The 19,938-nt window shown below is 36.8% G+C and overlaps 1 protein-coding gene across 2 annotated transcripts in view; it reads left to right on the top strand.

The window, feature by feature from the left end:
• The window catches only part of KDM5A (lysine demethylase 5A), an 86,601-nt gene that overhangs the window by 25,520 nt on the left and 41,143 nt on the right, over positions 1–19,938 (top strand). For both annotated transcript variants that reach the window (XM_077871538.1, XM_077871539.1), the window contains exons 11-14: positions 7,589–7,770; positions 9,473–9,635; positions 11,884–12,003; positions 16,260–16,454. In XM_077871538.1, the coding sequence (XP_077727664.1) occupies positions 7,589–7,770; positions 9,473–9,635; positions 11,884–12,003; positions 16,260–16,454 (660 nt within the window). The remainder of the gene's footprint in view (positions 1–7,588; positions 7,771–9,472; positions 9,636–11,883; positions 12,004–16,259; positions 16,455–19,938) is intronic.

The raw sequence follows: 19,938 nt of genomic DNA, 5'->3' as shown, positions 1-19,938 counted from the left end.
TAAGTTTCCTTCAATATCTGAGCAGATAGGTTTTCAGGTATGTTTAAACTGTAACATGAAATCCTGTAACTTTGGGGATGACCCCTGTGTACAGAGCTGAATTAAGATAATCATTCATAAAAAAAAAAGATAATCATTCATTTCTTTTTCTCATTATTTTGATCCTTTTCACTTTTTCTTTCCCTCTATAATTGGCAGTGATTCAGAGTTTTATTTCCTATTAAAAGAGTTACACATGGTTAAACAAAAAGAAAAAAAAGGCGGCTACATAGTGTAATAGGATGTACAGCTAAAAATATAGCCGAGAGAGAGAGAGGCAGAGACACAGGCAGAGGGAGAAGCAGGCTCCATGCAGGGAGCCCGATGTGGGACTCAATCCCCGGGACTCCAGGATCACACCCTGGGTCAAAGACGGCACTGAACTGCGGAGCCACCCAGGGATCCCCTATGAAGCTCTTTGTATCTTAGAATCTAAAGTGTGTCTTTTATAGGCAATATATAATCGGATCTTGCTTTATTAAAATCTAGTCTGAGGGATGCCTTTTGATTAGAGTATTTAGTCCATTTATGTAATATAATTATTGTTATGATTGATCTATGTCTGTCATTTTGTGATCTTACATGTCTTGTGTGTTCTGTTCCTCTCTTTTTTGTAGCCTTTTTTTGGGTGTTAAACAGATATTTTTCATAATACCATCTTACTTTCTCCAGATTTTTTTGTTTGGCTGTATACTTTTTAGTATTTAATGGTTCTAAGAATTATAGTATGCATCTTTTTAAAAATGGTTTTATTGACAATGTACAGCCTACTTCATGTTGATTCTGGTGAATATAGCAATTTTGAAAGTGTCTCTTCATTTTCTACTGTCTTTTTGTGTATTTTTATACATTATATCTACATGTTGTATACATACAGCAACAAAGCAAAGTAATTATTACTTTAAGCCACCTTTTAAAAAAATTAAAAGAAAAAATTCATATATACTTACACATTTACTTACAAATTTATCATTTCTGATGTTCTTCTTTAATTCTTGGGGATCCATGTTACCTTTTGAGTTCATTTTCTTTCAGCCTGGAGGACTGCTTTTATTTGTAGTGTGGGTCTGCTAAGCAATGAATTCTTTCAGTCCTTGCCTATCTGGGAAAGGTTTTTTTTTTTTTTTTTTTTAATTTTTATTTATTTATGATAGTCACACACAGAGAAAGAGGGAAAGGTTTTTATTCAGGCTTCTTTTAGTCTTTCAGCAGTAAATGCTTCTCAATTTTTGTTTTCCTTTAGTTGATTTCTACTGCCTTGAAATGGTGGTTTTGGTAATTTTGTCCAGATTTATCTTTGTTTCCTGTGGAGGGGAATTGCCCATCATCTTCATATTACCACTGCTGGAAATTCTTTGCAATTAAAAGTCTCCCTCTTACCCAAATCTTCAGTGTGACAGAGGAAGACCCTATTTTATCTTCTTGTGCATCCTTCTAGATATGTCTATATAAGCATTTATATATTACACATCCAAAATTACATATTTCCTTTTATTGACTTGTTTTTTGTTTAAGACTTATTTATTTTAGAGAGTGCATGGTGTTGGGAGGAGGAACAGAGGGAGAGGGAGAGAATCTCAGACACCCCACCAAGCATGGAGCCTAAAGGGGGCTCAACCTCACAACCTTGACATTGTGACTGAGCTGAAATCAAGTGTCACTTAACTGAACCACCCAAGCTCTGTCCCTTTTACATACTCCTTTTTTTAAAAAAAAAAAAAATTTATTTATTCATGAGAGACAGAGGGAGAGAGAGAGGCAGAGACACAGGCAGAGGGAGAAGCAGGCGCCCCTTAGGGACCCCGATGTGGGACTCGATCCCTGATCTCCAGAGTCATGTCCTAAGCTGAAAGCAGAGCTTAACTGCTGAGCCATCCTGGCGTCCCTTACATACTCCTTTTTGAACAGAAATGGAATATACCACTTACATGGTTTGTACCTGATTTGCCTTTTGTTTTCTGTTTTTGAGTCCCTTCAGGCCCTATCCAGTCCATCCTAATTCCTTATAGAATTACCCAGTTTATTCATGGTACCATCTCATTGTGTTTTATGCCAACCTATATCTGAGCAGTTAATATGTGTTGAGTGAAGTTTTCATTTTGTTTTGTTTTTATGATCAAAAGGTATATCTTTTGACTTTTTTCTATTCTTTTAGCCTTGTTAATTGATTTTTTTCCTCCGTGAAGGTAGAGTACAGGTTACAATAATCAGGTTAGGATAATATAGATTAGAGAATACACGTTGGGTTTTACCAAGGGATAAAAAGAATGATTACAATAGATGGAGAACAATAAATTATATATGGGTGGTTTGTATAAATATAAAGAGATGCATCAATCTGAGTTTCTTTATACCCTCCTGTTGCCAAATGGTAAGCAATTTAAATTACTGGAAAGAGTAATATAATAAATTATAATATATAATAATATATATTGAATAATATAATAAATTACTTCATTATATATAGCTCTTGCCTTTTTCTGAATTTTGTTTGTTTTGAATTTTTAAGTTGTTTTTGAATGTATATTTATATCTTCTAATCTTAGAGACGATCATAGAATTTTTGATTATTCTGACTGTTAAACCTAATGATTAGTAATATACATATTAATCCTTTTCCATGTTTGAGTTTTGAATGGATATTCATTTATCTATTTCTACTTTTTTTTTTTAAGATTTTATTTATTTATTAGAGACACAGGCAGAGGGAGAAGCAGGCTCCATGCAGGGAGCCTGATGTGGGACTTGATCCTGGGTCTCAAGGATCACGCCCTGGGCTGAAGGCGGCACTAAACCGCTGAGCCACCGGGGCTGCCCTCTATTTCTACTTTTGCTGTATTCACCTTATGAAAGAATGTGGAGAAATGCTGGGCTTTAACCAACGGTAGTAAGCAGAGACAGGTAGTACAACTTTTTTTTCTAGACTGGGTCATTGATTTACCATTTATTTTCTAAGCAGTACTGTTTTTCTCAGGATCCTGATTTTGTGTTGAAAGATGGAATGAGAGAACCAATTTATTATAAAAGGATTTTTTTTTAATAAAAGGATTTTAAGGACTAATTAGACTGTGTGTATAAAACCTTTGGACTTTTTAGGGGCATATGGGTGGCTCATTCAGTTGAGCAGCTGACTCTTGGTTTCAGCTCAGGTCATGATCTCCAGGTAGTGAGACTGAGTCCTAAGTTGGGCTCTCTGCTCAGCGAGGCGTGTGCTTCAGAATTTTCTCTCTCTGCCCGTCCCCCCAAGCGCATTTTCTCTCTCTCTCTCAAATCTTAAAAAAAACAAAAAACAAAAAAAAACAATTGGAGTTCTTAGATTTATTATCAGTTCATTACTCCTCTCTGAAAGTTACTATATTAGAATAGCATATAACTACTAGTTTTTCACCAGGAGTTATATATTTACGTTGAACTTCTGTATGAGTTGCTCTTGATAGATATCTGCCAGCATATTTCTCTGGTATCATGGTTTACTAGGAAAGTACTTCTGAAGCTAATATATCAGTCTTATAAAAAAAAATCTGTCTTGGGGATCCCTGGGTGGCTCGGCGGTTTCACGCCTGCGTTTGGCCCAGGGTGTGATCCTGGAGTCCCGGGATCGAGTCCTAAGTTGGGCTCCTGGCATGGAGCCTGCTTCTCCCTCTGCCTGTGTCTCTGCCTCTCTCTCTCTCTCTCTCTCTCTCTCTCTGTCTATCATAAATAAAAAGAAATCTTTAAAAAAAAATCTGTCTTATAAATATAGTGTGCTCTACCAACAAGGCTTCTGAGGAATAAAAATAGGCATAGAACCTGAAACCTTGGAAACATTTTTTTCTTGTTGTTGCTCCCATAATAAATCCTTGACTAAATTCTTTAATTCATTTTTCATTTTTTGTAGGATTGCCCTCTTTTTCTTTTTTTTTTTTTTTTTTTTTTTTTGCCCTCTTTTTCATACTCACTGCTACCATCCTTGTCTAGGTCCTATCACATCATGTTGGGATGCTTGTCATAGTCTTACTTAATGACTACTTGTGTTGGGAGTCCCTAAGACGATCTCCAGGTTCCATGATTTTTTGGGAAGGACTCATGGCTGTGATTTATTATAGTGAAATAATGCAAAGAAAAATCAACAAAGGGAAAGATGTATGGTCCAAGTCCAGAGATAACCAGGTAGAACCTTCCAAGGGTCCTCCTCTCCCAGTGGAGTTACACAGGATATCCTAATATCAAATTGACAACATGTATGAAGTGTTGCCTACTAGGGAAGCTCATGAGAGGCTTAGTGCTCAAGGTTTTTATTGGAGGCTGATGACATAGGCACTCTCTGCTTAACACATACTAAAATCCCAGACTCCCGGTGGGAATGCAAGTGTACATTAACCACGTTATACAGTCTAGGCATCATGAATCACTCTGTATTAGTGTAGGGAACTGTTTATCATATACATTTGCAGATACCAGCTGATAGAATGTTTGAAGGCTTTTTGAAGAATAGCAGTCTTAAGCCTGTTAATGTTAACCATTTTCTGCTTACTGCTTTGCTTTTATTTAAAATTTTAGGGTTGGAAGGTCTTTGGGAATTTTAAAATTTAAAATTTTAAATTTTAGGGTTGGGAGGTCTTTGGGAATTTATTATGCAATTCTATTTTTGTTTATGTTTGAAATTTTTTTTTAATCAAAGGTTTAAAAATCCTAAAGATACTATGTTGTTTCATTTTTCAAATTCTGTTTTATTTCCCTTGCGAATACAGGATAAAATCCAAAATTCTTAGTTTGAATCTTAAGATTAAAGGTCCAAGGTTCTTCTTTTCTAATCTTATTTCCTATATTTCTGAGTGTGACTATTCCATTCTTCTTCTTCACCATCCAGAACAGTATATTTTCTCTCTGTCATTTACTACCAAAGCTTATCTGTTTTTCCAAACTGTACTCAGGTTCTTCTTTTTCTGTGAAGTTTTCTTAATGATGCAAACCTATGCTGATTACTGTTGTTCTCTGAAGAACTAAACAAATTACTCTTTTTTTTTAAATTTTTATTTATTTATGATAGTCACACAGAGAGAGAGGCAGAGACACAGGCAGAGGGAGAAGCAGGCTCCATGCACCGGGAGCCCAATGTGGGATTCGATCCCGGGTCTCCAGGATCGTGCCCTGGGCCAAAGGCAGGCGCCAAACTGCTGCGCCACCCAGGGATCCCAAGAAATTACTCTTTTATCTGTATGTGGAGCTTAATATATACAGTCTTGTCTTGAAACTTTTGTATGTAGGCCTTGTTTCTTCAACTAGATTCATTATGTTTTCAGACAACTGACCAACCAACTAAAAAATATGTTGAGTAGTATTTCTTGAAAGCCTTTTGGTTGTGTCTGACTTCAGATCAGGTCACGATTTTAGGGTCCTAGGATTGAGCCCTGGATCAGGTTCTGTGCATTCAGTGGGGTGTCTGCTTTTCCCTTTGCCCCTTCTGCTTGTGTGCTCACTCGCTTTCTCTCAAATAAATAGATAAAATCTTTAAAAAAAATAAAACAACTGAAAATCTTTTTAAAAAAGCCTTTTGAGGTATGGATCATATGTCTTTACTAATTCTTTTTTTTTTCTAAGATTTTATTTTTAATTTTTTAAAATTTATTCATAGAGAGAGAGAGAGGCAGAGACACAGGCAGAGGGAGAAGCAGGCTCCATGCAGGGAGCCCGACGTGGGACTTGATCCCGGATCTCCAGGATCACACCCCAGGCTGCAGGTGGCGTTAAACTGCTGCGCCACAGGGGCTGCCCATGTCTTTTTTAATTCTTAATGGAATTCCTACTTAAGCTTGTGCTAGACTTTCTTATTCTATCCTTTGTGACTCTTAACTATTCATAGAGTTTTCATTCTTTTGTGCTACGTTATGGATACTAGATACCCTCAAATCTGAGTTCTCGTTGACACATTCTCTCTTCAGCTTGGTCATTGGCTGTTAAACCTCTTACTTTGCAGGTTTTATTTTTTCAACTCTGTATTATGCAAAGTTTTATTTTATTTTTTTAAATAATTTTATTTATTTATTCATGAAGGACACAGAGGAGAGAGACCGAGGCAGAGACATAGGCAGAGGAAGAAGCAGGCTCTATGCAGGAAGCCTGATGTGGGACTTGATCCCGGATCTCCAGGATCATGCCCTGGGCTGAAGGCAGGTGTTAAAGCACTGAGCCACCCAGAGATTCCCTAAGCAAGGTTTAAAATGTATAAAAGTACACATAATGATGAACTTCCCTCCTTCCCTTAGTACCTGGCATCCAGGTTCAGTATTTAACAACTTCCTAAAGAAGGCAGTTGGATTCTCTTATCTATTTCTGCATTCACTCTGTTCAATCTCTTGTGATGTCACATTATCATGTATCCTCTGGAAAACTCACACTATGTTCCTGTGAGAACAAGAGCGAAAAAAGCAAATAATATCTTTCAATTATTATGAAAATAGTTTGACTTTGCAGATTCCCTGAAATAGTCTTAGGTTCCCTAGATCCCACATTGAGAGCTGCTCTCCACAAGGATGATAAGCACTTGAGGGCTTTACTTACATGGTTTCAGGGATAGGTTTTTGAAACTTGGTGTCCAGTCTTTATAACTGGTCAGAAACCTCAATGAAAACTCAGACAAAAAAAATAAAAAAAATAAAAAAAAAAAAGAAAACTCAGACAAGAGCTTTCCTTTTTTTTTTTTTTTTAAAGAAGTTGTTTTCTTTTGTTTTTTTGTTTTGTGTATGATAGCTAGAATTTTTTTTTTTTTTTAAATTTATGGTAGTCACACAGAGAGAGAGAGAGGCAGAGACACAGGCAGAGGGAGAAGCAGGCTCCATGCACCAGGAGCCCGACGTGGGATTCGATCCCGGGTCTCCAGGATTGCGCCCTGGGCCAAAGGCAGGCGCTAAACCGCTGCGCCACCCAGGGATCCCAAGAGCTTTCCTTTTTGATTTTGGCTTCCCTTCCTTTCTTTGTTTCTGGAAACTTGAAATTCTTTTTTCTTTTGAATTCATCTTGGAAACAAATGTTTTTGTTATTGTTAGAATTTAATATTTCTGGATGTGTTTGTAGTGGGGGTGATAATGGTTGACTTTCTGTATCATCTAAGTCTTTGGTGTTGGTGTAAATGGAGGATTATGTGTCTTATTTTTTGGTTTCATAGTATCTGACACCATTCTATAAATATGTGGCAAACATTTTGAGAAGTTAGGCTACTGAGGGTAAAATGAAATATAATCTTGAAATGAGTCTCACATTATTTTACTAATGAGCCAGGGAGGAGTGGTTTAAAAAATTGCTCATATGCTTCAGAATAAACCAGAGGTATCTGAAATAGTTATTTCAGGGAAAGGGAAATCTAAATACCACCTAGACAGGAGATAGGATTAAATAGATATAAAAGTTACATGTTGCAGGGAGCAAAGAGCACAGATTCTATGGACTAGATTATTGTAAATATTATATATAATTTTTACTTTTTTTTTTTTTAAGATTCCCTTGACATTTGTATTGGACACTTGTCATTTCTGATCTTGTATTTATTTACATCTTTTTTTTTTCTTTATAGGAATATGCACTTTCTGGTTGGAATTTGAATAATATGCCTGTCCTAGAGCAGTCTGTTCTTGCACATATTAATGTAGACATCTCTGGTATGAAGGTGCCATGGCTCTATGTAGGAATGTGTTTCTCTTCTTTCTGCTGGCACATTGAAGATCACTGGAGTTATTCTATCAACTACTTACACTGGTACGTATGATCTTTGTTATATGCTAAGTAACCTTTTTAAAGGTGTAATAATGCTAGGTATGTATTAGTAAGTACTGAATTTAAAAGTATTTCCTACCCAAAGTAGGATAATATATTGAGAAATGTAGAGGTCCTAAGTATATATACATCTCAGATACCCTTCCCTTTAAAGTATGTGCATGCAGCAGAGCCTAGAGTTTTAAACCAAATGATACTTATTTGGAAATCATTAAATGATTTTTTTTAAAATAACATTTTCCCTAAAAATGCCTGTTATATGTGTGTTCATTAAACGGTTTGGGTGAATTCGTGTCTCCCCACACACTTTCCCAGTTCCTTGTCCATTATTATAATGTCAATTAAATGATATTTTTCTCCATTTGGAAGATACTACTCAAATCACACTGCATAGTACTGGAAAACTAAAGTGATTTTGTTTCTCTGCTTTGTCACCGTGCTATGTAATATAACTCTTAGCTACATATGGCTATTTAAATTAGTTAAGATAAAGTAAAGTGTGTGTGTGTTGTTTTTTTTTAAGATTTTATTTATTCATGAGAGACACATAGAGAGACGCAGAGACATAGGTAGAGGGAGAAGCAGGCTCCCTGCAGAAAGCCCGATGTGGGACTCGATCCCCGGACCCTGGGATCATGCCAAGCCACTGCCTTAGGCAGATGCTAACCACTGAGCCACCCAGGTGTCCCAAGATTAAATAAAATTAAAAATGTACTTTGTCGGTTATAGGAAACATTCAAGTGCTGTATGGTCACAGTTGACTAGGGCCCCTGTATATTGTCCAGCACAGACCTAGAACATTCTCATTATTGCAGTATAAGTTCTGTTGGAGATAGCACTGAATTGTATTAGGATTAGGAGATTCAGTTTTTTATAAATAGCATCACTCACTAAATCCATTTCCTAGGAGTACAACTTAGTATTATAAATGAACTCTAGTCCACTAAAGTCTAGTGCATTAATGATGGCAAGTTTTTGGTCTTTAAAATTTGTAAATGAGACAGGGGTGCCTGGGTGGTTCAGTGGTTGAACATCTGCCTTCATCTCAGGCTGTGATCCTGGAGTCCTGGGATCAAGTTCCACGTCGGGTGCTCTATGGAGTCTGGTTCTCCCTCTGTGTCTCTGCCTCTCTCCCTGTGCCTCTCATGAATAAATACATAAAATCTTAAAAAAAAAAAAAAAGATTTGTAAATAGAACTCTTTTCAATATTTCAACAATTTCCAGCCTTGCTTTAGTTTGTTGGATAGTAAAATTCAACTTAATGAAGTTATGTGAAGGTCTTCTACAGAGTGTTGACTTCAACTTTGATCATTGTGGGGATAATTGGAATGTCTAGTGGACTTGGGAATCAAGGTAGTATGTCAGTATTTTTTGGAACAATGTTTATTTTTTGTATAGTGTCTTTCCTATTTGAAGATACTATTTATTGATTCACCTTAAAGAGTTTATGTGCTTTGGATTGCTTTTCTAATAGTAGTGATAAGTATATATTTACCTATTTATATACCTTTGCCTTACCTCCTGTTATGAACAGATTTAAGAGTTAGTTTGCCAGAATTCGGGGTGTATAATCTGTGACCATGGAACAAGGCAATATTAATTATAGTTTAGTGGTTTTGAATGAGAGATCCTGGCCTCGTTAATACCATGCTCACCTAGCTAAACAGTTATTTCTTTTGCTAGGGGGGAGCCAAAGACATGGTATGGTGTGCCATCTCATGCTGCAGAACAACTGGAGGAGGTGATGAGGGAGCTGGCTCCTGAGTTATTTGAATCCCAGCCTGATCTCCTGCATCAGTTAGTCACCATCATGAACCCTAATATACTGATGGAGCATGGTGTGCCGGTGAGTCTTTTTGTGTCTCTACTTCTTTTTTTGTGTGTGTGTGTGTCTCTACTTCTAATATTTTAACTTGAAAGTTATGTTAGCGGGGATCCCTGGGTGGCACAGCGGTTTGGCGCCTGCCTTTGGCCCAGGGCGCGATCCTGGAGACCTGGGATCAAGTCCCACATCGCGCTCCCGGTGCATGGAGCCTGCTTCTCCCTCTGCCTATGTCTCTGCCTCTCTCTCTCTCTGTGACTATCATAAAAAAAAAAAAAAAAAAAAAAAAAAGTTATGTTAGCTTTTCATTAGACAGAAGCACAACATACCTTGTTTTGTAACTGGAAGCAAAAGAACATGTCGTATAGCCAAATTAGAATTTATATTTCTTTAGTTAAGAAAGAGGTGTTTTAAAGTATTAATCATACTTTATATGTAGCTATCTAATAAAATAGCCTTCTGTTTTCAGTAAACCATTATATCCTGGTTTTGACAGAAATCTTGTATTCTTTACTGTCTATGTTTAGCTAAACTATATTTTAAGTAATACTTATCTTTGAAGATCATATTTTTTTTTTTTTTTAATTTTTTTATTTATTTATGATAGTCATACAGAGAGAGAGAGAGAGAGAGGCAGACACATAGGCAGAGAGAGAAGCAGGCTCCATGCACCGGGAGCCCGACGTGGGACTCGATCCCGGGTCTCCAGGATCGCGCCCTGGGCCAAAGGCAGGCGCCAAACCGCTGCGCCACCCAGGGATCCCAAAGATCATATTTTATAGCTTTTTAAATATGCAATAATGAAATATACTATAAAAACCTTTACTTTTTTCAAAAAATATTTTATTTATTGATGAAAGACACAGAGAGAGAGAAGCAGAGACACAGAGAGAGAAGCAAGCTCTATGCAGGGAGCCCGATGTGGGACTTGATTGCAGGATTCCAGGATCACACCCTGTGCTGAACCACTGGGCCACCCAGGTGTCCCCTTTTTTGTTTTTTTTTTTAAAGATTTAATTTATTTTAGAGAGAGAGAGAGAAGGTGAAGGGGGGCAGAAGGAGAGAGAGAATCTCAAGCAGACTTCCCACTGAACATGGAGCTTGACAAGGGGCTTGATCCCACTGAGATCATGACCAGAGCCGAAACCAAGAGTTGAATGCTTAACTGACTGAGCCGTGCTGGAGCCCTACCTTTTTTACTTTTCAAATTAGTTATGACAATGATCATTAAATTTAAGCCACTACTACAAAGTTTATAAATTTAGTACATTTGGTGTATACGGTCAAATATTCATCACAACCTTAATGAGAAAGTAGTTTGAGTAATAGTACTGTTAATTTGTCTTTATGTTTTTAGAAGATTTTCAGATTATTTATTCACTTATTTATTTTTTAGAGGGGAGGGGAAGGGCAGAGAGAGAGAATCTTAGGCTACATGCCCAACGTGGAGCCTGACGTAGGGCTGGATCACATGACCCTGAGATCATGACCTGAGCCAAAATCAGGAGTCGGACACTTAACCAGTTGAGCTACCCAGATGCCTAGTGTTAGATTGTCTTTAAAGATATTATTTATTAGAGAGTGGGTGGGTGTGCAAGTGAGGTGGGGGGTGGTGAGGACAAAGTGAGAAGCAGACTCCCCACTGAGCAGAGACCTCGATGCGGGACTTGATGGGATCATGACCTGAGCCAAAAGTGGGGTGAATTTATACTAGCATCTGGGACTTTTCTAAAGACATATAGTTTTGGAGTGGCTGGGTGGCATGCATAAACACTCTATAAATAAATAAAGACACAAAATATTACCATAAAAATAAGTGGGATTCAGGAAAACTGATTTTGGGGATATCTCCATAAAATGTGATCTAATTAATTAGTTAATTTCCAAAAAAATAATTATCCAAGAATAGGAGGAAATTCCATCTTTTTGTTATTGACAACAGAAGGATAAAAGGAATAAAAGAAAAATTCTCTTAATTGTAAAAATTGTATTAAGTTTCAGAAACCAGTAGCCCAGTGAGAGTAATGTTTTGTCTTTGAGAATTTGTCTGCTACTTCTTGTTATGGATTATTGTAATTTGTTATCAGTGACTATTTTAAGAAGGTAGAGTTTGGGCTGCTGCTTGAACCCTGGTACTGTTTTCTGAAAAGTGTAGGTGAATGCTTTACTGTTTTAATTTTAGAGAATGCGTCTGAAAGTGACTGATAAAAATCTCTTCCTCTTTTTTGTTGTTTTATTTTGTTTTGTATCCCTGTTCCCACTTTGCATTTAGGTGTACAGGACCAATCAGTGTGCTGGCGAGTTTGTTGTGACGTTTCCTCGTGCCTATCATTCTGGATTTAACCAGGGCTACAACTTTGCTGAAGCTGTGAACTTCTGTACTGCTGACTGGGTCTGTTCTATAGCAAGTAGCTGTTGTACGTCTACTAACACCCCTGGAAAATGCATCTTAGTTGCCTTATTTGTTTAGCTGGGGAGGGGAGGATTCATGAATATTTCAGTAGAGAGTGAAGTGACTGTTGTAATTTAGAAAGTTCAGTTTGAGTTTCCATTACAGTTTTTATTTGGAAGATTTTATAGTTCTTTACTTCCCATCCATTCATTATTTTCCCCATTCTGTTTGAATTTTAAGTGAGCAGTTGATAGGTTTTGAATCTTTCTTTTCTCAGAGACAATGGTTCCTCTAGTCTTTGCTTCCTCTTAGCAACTTGAGAATTTTTTTTTTTTTTTTAAGATTTTATTTATCATGAGAAACACAGGAGAGAGAGAGAGAGAGAGGCAGAGACACAAGCAGAGGGAGAAGCAGGCTCCATGCAGGGAGCCCGATGTGGGACTCAATCCCAGGTCTACAGGATCATGCCCCGGGCTGAAGGTGGCGCTAAACTGCTGAGCCACCTGAGCTGCCCGCAACTTGAGAATTTTATAATGAAACTAGATTTTTTTTTATGACCAGATCTTTTTAAGAATTCATTTTACCCATATTTTCAAATATCTCAGATTATTATTTTAAAAAGTTAAAAGTTTTTTTTAAAGATTTTTATTTTAAAAAGTTTTAAAGTTTTTATACCTTTATTACTTTCCTTCCTATAAACAGGTTATTTTTCTCTTCCTACGATTTTGTGGCTTTTCAATTTCTTTTTAAAATCTTATTTTAAAGATAACTATAATACTGAGATCTCTATATTTTTGTTTAAATGATAATGCCAATGAATGCTATTTTGCTTTTTTGTATGAGGTGGTTATCAAAAATTAATTAGTTGTGATTATGTCATATTGGTTGGGAAAAGACTGCAAATTTATGATTCACTCTTTGACTTTATTTTTCCTTTAGTATTTTTTTTTTTTTGATCTCCTCTCAACATTTGGGGAGTTGTTATGTTTTGTTTTGTTTTGTTTTGTTTTGTTTTGTTTTTAAGAGAGTATGCAGAGGGAGAGAGAGAATCTTAGCAGGCTCTGCCCTGAGTGCAGAGCCTGATTCGGGGCTCCATCTCATGATCCTGATGTTAGGACCTTGAGATCGCAACCTGAGCAAAATCAAGAATCAGACACACAACTGACTGAGCCTCCCAGGTGCCCCAAGGAGAAATATTTTTTAGTAAATGGGTCTTATGTTTTCTGTAGGTACATAAATTTATTAAATTTCATGATTTTTCTTTCCTTGGTTAACGAATGATATGATGAGTAATCTGATCTAGTAATTTAACACTTATTATTAGGCTTAGGAAGTAACAGAAGCAGTACTGAGCTTCGGACTTTCCCTTGGGTTTGAGCTCTGTTTTTTAAAATTCAACTAACATTTGTTAAAATGTTTATGATTTACTTGCTTCTTGGCTTGATGTAGGTAGGAAATAGAGATAATTCAGAAATGGATTAGAGATGGTTTCTGCCTTTAATGTGTTTACTGTTATTGATATGTGGCTGTGGGCAGCTCTTTTAATTTCACTGGGCCTAACTAAGTTTTTTACCTGGTAAATAAGTAAAGATACTTTAGAGATTCGCTTAATAAACTCAGACAAGTTAGATGATATATGTAGGAATCTTTGAAACTCTTTAGAAGAACGGTGTGGTAGAAATGAGTTATTGCAGCCTTAGATTGGAATAAAATGATATTACTAGGTTTTATAGGTCATAGTGGGCAATCAGTTCTATTTTATGTGGCTTCTTTAGATTATAATAGTTAAGATCTGCATATCTTCTTGCCATTATTAATAAGCCATATGAGAAATGTTTAACAAGTAGATATTTATGAATTAGGAAATGAAAGAGTTGTATATTGTTAATAGACAAGATAATTGCTAATCATAAGTATAATTATTTGTTTGGGAAAGATTGTTCCTTTAAAAGAATATGTAGGGGCACCTGGGTGGCTCAGTCAGTTAAGCATCTGACTCTCAATCTCAGCTCAGGTCTTGATCTCATGGTCATGAGGTCAAGCCCGGCATTGGGCTCCCCACTGGGTTTGGAACCTACTTAAAAAAAAAAAAAGAGCATGGAAACACTGCTTGATTCAGAGATAGTCTTATATTCTCAAAATGTGTTTCCTGTGATTATCTTCTGCCTTTCTCAAAATGGAGGTGAATTCTAAAAATTTCTTAAAGATCCGTTTTCTTATTTTTTCTTTCATATCGTAGTTTTCTTTTTTTTTTTTTTCATATCGTAGTTTTCAAATATAAACTAAAACTCTGATTTAAACCACCCAGTTCGGGATCCCTGGGTGGCGCAGCGGTTTGGCGCCTGCCTTTGGCCCGGGGCGTGATCCTGGAGACCCGGGATCGAATCCCACGTCGGGCTCCCGGTGCATGGAGCCTGCTTCACCCTCTGCCTATGTCTCTGCTTCTCTCTCTCTCTCTCTGTGTGACTATCATAAATAAATAAAAAATATTAAAAAAAAAAAATAAACCACCCAGTTCTTTCACTGGACATGAGGATATAAGTTGGGGAAAAGTGGAGAGAAACATTGAGGTTGGGGGGGAGGAGGAGCAATGGAGGGAGTGTGTGTGTGTGTGTGTGTGTGTGTGTGTGTATACAGGCACACCTTGTTTTATTGCACTTTATTGTGCTGTACATATATTGTTTTTTGTTTTTTGTTTTTTTTGTTTTTTTGTTTTTTTTTTACAATTGAGGGCTTGTGGCAACCGTGTGTCAAGACAGCAGATCTGTTAGCACCATTTTATTTATAAAATGGCACCACCATAGCATTTATTCACTTCATGTTTCTGTGTCACATTTTGGCAATTCTGGCAATATTTCAAACCTTTTTGTTATTATTTGTTGTGGTGATCTGTGATTAGTAATTATAATTTGCTGAAAGCTCTGGTGATGGTTAGCATTTTTTAGCAAGAAAGTATTTTTGAATTAAGGTGTGTACATTTTTTTTTTAGACAATGCTATTGCATACAAAATAGACTACAATATAGTGTTGTTTTATAAGCACTGGGAAACCAGAACATTCATTTGACTCACTTTATTGTAATAATTTATGGTGGTCTGGATCTGAACCCATAGGATCTTCAAGGTATGCCTATATAGTATAATGAGTGTCATGATTTGGTTAAAGAAATTTTTAGAATTTATCTTAATGAGAGTGTCTGATGATTTATGAAAAGTGATTAGTGATTTATTTCACTTAAGGGAGAATAAAGTACATAATCTCGTGATTTCACTTTGAATTCTCTTTAGGCCAGACAGTTTTTTTTTAAAGATTTATTTATTTATTCAGAGAGAGAGAGGCAGAGACATAGGCAGAGGGAGAAGTGGGCTCTTCACAAAAGCCTGATGTGGGACTTGATCCTGGATCCCTGGATCACAACCTGAGCTGAAGGCAGCAACCCAACCACTGAGCTACCCAGGTGTCCCCAGACAGATGTTTTAAAAAGAATTTCAGGATGCTAAAATGTAAACTGTCTTTTGCTTTTGGTTCTTAGAATAAATTAAGAGTGAGTTAATGTGAATTGCTGAAATAGTGCTTTTTTTCTCCCCTTTTCTGTTTTCTTTTTTTAACTTTTAATAACATCTCTGCTTTTTGGTCTGTGGAGACTTTTGTGCTGAATATGTCCACTTAACCCTTTATTACCTGAATGTTTTTCTTTTTACTCTTTTTTTTTTTAAGATTTTATTTATTCAGAGAGAGAGAGAGAGGCAGAGACACAGGCAGAGGGAGAAGCAGGCTCCATGCAGGGAGCCCGATGTGGGACTTGATCAGCCAGATGTGGGACTTGATCCCAGGTCTCCAGATCACACCCCAGGCTGCAGGCAGCGCTAAACCGCTGCGCCACCGGAGCTGCCCTTTCTTTTTACTCTTAAGGCAGCTTATGTTAGATTGTTCTAAAGGAGTTTGCTTCCTCATTTAAATATCAAGGAACTTGTATTTCTTGTTCTCCATAATGAATAGAAAACCTATATAGTAGCATTAGGCTAGAAGCTTAGCATCTCAAATTGTGAAAATTTTCTGTGGGAAGGCCTTTGAAATTCCTGCTAGGCCATAAAAATTTAATACTTACAGTTACCTCTTATATTTAAATAGAATTTGTTTTTCTCTGATAAAAGAGAAGATCTGTTATTCTGCCTCTTTTTTATGATAAAAGGATAGTGGTTTTGTTCTGGAATATTTTATAAGCAAGCGATTTAATTTGAAATTCTTGTTTATAGTTGCCCATTGGACGTCAGTGTGTCAATCATTACCGGCGGCTAAGGCGTCATTGTGTCTTTTCACATGAAGAACTCATTTTCAAGATGGCAGCAGATCCAGAATGCTTAGATGTGGGCCTGGCTGCCATGGTGTGCAAAGAATTGACTCTCATGACTGAAGAAGAGACAAGATTAAGGGAGTCTGTTGTTCAAATGGTGAGTTTGCAGGTCATATATTCTGTATTTGATACTGCTCAGAGAATATACTAAAAATTAAACTTGTAAAAAGAATCCATTTTCATCTTTCATCTTTGATTCCTTTAGAAGTTGAACACAAAAATCACAGGTTTGGAGAAGGTATATGTGTGTATACATATGTTTACACACATACGTTTTTAAAGATTTATTTATCTCTCTAAAGAGAAAGAGCATAATAGGTAGGGGCAGAGGGAGAGAGAATCTCAAGCAGACTCTGCTGCTGAGCATGGAGCCTCACGTTCAGGCTTGATCTCACAAGGTCAAGACCTGAGTTGAAACCAAGAGTTGGGTGCTTAACCAGTTGCCTGACCTAGGCATCTTGGAGGAGGTATATTTTTATACTTGTTATTTTGGGTTCTACAAATCGAAAAGTTTTAGGAATCTTCATGTCATCTCTAGATTTAAAAAAATGGAATCCTGTCACATTGAATTTCTTAGGTATATATTTATTTTTAAAAATCTTTACATACAGTATTATTTCTTTAAGAAAATTCAAATCCTTTCCTTTTCTCTGAGCTTTGAAATAGAATAAAAGTTGTGTTTCTGGTGATTTCAGTTGTTCCATTGTATTGATCTGGGTTTTTTTTTTTTTCCTCTTTCTAAATAATATAACGATGTAGTGTGTAGGAAGTACTGAATAACCAAGTGTCGGGATTTCTTCTTTTTCTTTTTTAACTCCCTGTTTGTAAGCCAGTTGAATTTCTGATGGAGTTCCTTATAGTGGTGGTAGCTGGGCAGGGGATGGCCATACCCTTCCCACAAGTGCTGGGATTTTGAATGTTTAGAATAAACTAGATCTTTGTCACAATCAAGATAATGAACATATCACCTTCAAAAGTTTTCTTATGCCCCTTTGTGATCCTTCCTCCTTATCCCATTCCCCGTCTTCGCTAATCCCAATTGCACCCCTATCAGGAAAATACCAGTCTACTTTCTTTAGTGTGCCTTTTTAAAAAGTGTCTTATTTAAATTTTAATTTAAAAGTATAAACTTTATAACTTTTGTTTACTTTCTTTCACTTAACAGAATTACTTTGAGATTCATTTATGTTTTTCCATGTGTTAGTTGTTTATTCCTTTTAATTGCCAAGTATTATATCTTCACTTATGGACATTTTAATTGTTTTTAACTTGCTTTTTATGATTAAGCTGCTGTGAACATTTCTGAACAAATTTCTATGTTGACATATGCTTTCATTTCTCTTGGATAAATACTAGAATGAAACGGCTGGGTCATATGACATGTGTATGTTTAATTTTTTCTAAAAACTGCCAAATTGTATTCCAAAGCAGTTTTTACAGTTCTGCCAGGAATAGGAGAGTTCCACTTGTCCTGCAGTCTCACTGACACTTGGAATTTTAACTTTAGATATTCTAATAGGTTTGTCATGGTCGTTCATCATGGTTTTAATTTTAGTGACTAATGATTTTGAATACCTTTTATGTGCTTAGTTATTGTCTATGTATCTTTGAGGGAAGATTCTGTTCAAATCTTTTGCCCAACTTTTAAAACTTGGGTTGTTATTGAATTTTGAGAGTTCTTTGTATATTTTAGATATAAATTCTTTATTAGATAGGTGATATGACAATATTTTCTTCCAGTATGGCTTATCTTTTTTTTGAAGAACAGAAGTTTCTTTTTTTTTTTTTTAAATTTTTTATTTATTTATGATAGTCACAGAGAGAGAGAGAGAGAGAGAGAGAGAGGCAGAGACATAGGCAGAGGGAGAAGCAGGCTCCATGCACCGGGAGCCCGATGTGGGATTCGATCCCGGGTCTCCAGGATCGTGCCCTGGGCCAAAGGCAGGCGCCAAACTGCTGCGCCACCCAGGGATCCCCTAGAACAGAAGTTTCTTTGGTTTATCGATTTTTTCTTTTGTGACTTGTGCTTTTGGTTATATCTAAGAAATCTTTGCTTAACTCAAGATCACAAAAATTTTCTCGTATGTTTTCCAGAAATTTTACAGTTTTAGCTTATACATTTACATGTAGGGTCACTTCAAGTTAATTTTTGTATATGGAGTGAGGTATAGATCAAAATTTGTTTTCCTGCATATGTCACTTATGATTTTAAGCCCTTTTCTGAGAATACTAATTTGAGATCTCCTGTTCTGGCTTAATTGGTTTTATTTTTACTTTTATTTTATTTATTTATTCATGAGAGACACAGAAAGAGAGAGGCAGAGACACAGGCAGAGGGAGAAGCAGGCTCCATGGAGGGAGCCCAATGAGGGACTCGATTCTAGGACTCTGCGATCATGCCCTGAGGCAAAGGCAGACACTTCAACTGCCGAGCCATCCAGGCATCTCAGAATCTTAAAAAATAAATAAAATAAGCAATTTCAAAGTACTATGTTAAATTTGAAGCTAGCAGAAGTTGGTTCATGAGGATTAAGAAAGAAATCATCTCTGTACCACAAAATGCAAGGTGAAACCGCAAGTTATCCAGGAGATCTAACTATGTTCATCAATGAAGGTGGCTACACTAAGTGCAGATTTTCAATGTAGATGAAACCACCTTCTATTGGAAGAAAATGCCATCTAGGACTTCCATAGCTAGAGAGAAGTTAATGCCTGGCTTTGAAGTTTCAAAGGAGAGGATGACTCTTGTTAGAGACTAATATAGCTGATAACTTTAAGTTGAAGCCAGTGCTCATTTACAATTCTGAAAATCTCAGAGTCCTAAGGATTGTGGTAAATCTAACTCTGTGTTCTATAACTGGAACAACAAACCCTGGATGACAGTATATCTGTTTACAGATGGTTTGGACCTAGTGTTCAGAGAAAAAGATCCTGCTCATTGACAATGCACCTGGTCACCTAAGAGCTGTGATGGTGTTCAACAAGATTAATGTTTTCATGCCTGCTAACAGAACATCTGTTATTAAGCCTGTGGATTAAGGTGTAATTCGACTTTCAGGTCTTATTATTTAAGAAATACATTTTGTAAGGCTTTAGCTGCCATGGATAGTGATTCTTCTGATGGATCTAGGCAGAGTACATTGAAAATCTTCTGGAAAAGATTCACTGTTCTAGATGCCATTAAGAACATCTGTGATAGGGGATCCCCGGGTGGCTCAGCGGTTTAGCGCCTGCCTTTGGCCCAGGGCCCGATCCTGGAGGTCCGGGATCGAGTCCCGTGTTGGGCTCCTGGCGTGGAGCCTGCTTCTCCCTCCTCCTGTGTCTCTGCCTCTCTCTCTCTCTATGTCTATCATAAATAAATGAGTAAATCTTAAAAAAAAAAAAAAAAGAACATCTGTGATAGATGAAACAAGGTCCAAATAACATGACCAGGAGTTTGGAAGAAGTTTCCAGTCTTGGCATGGATGACTTTGAGGTGTTCAAGACTTCATTGGTGGAAGTAACTGCAGATGGGGTGGAAATAGCAAGAGAACTAGAATTAGAAGTAGAGCCTGAAGATATGACTGAATTGCTACAATCTC

The sequence above is a fragment of the Canis aureus genome, chromosome 25, assembly GCF_053574225.1.
Source record: "Canis aureus isolate CA01 chromosome 25, VMU_Caureus_v.1.0, whole genome shotgun sequence".
NCBI lineage: Eukaryota > Metazoa > Chordata > Mammalia > Carnivora > Canidae > Canis > Canis aureus.
Note: the sequence above shows the minus strand (reverse complement) of the source record. Positions and strands in the feature narration are given on the sequence as shown.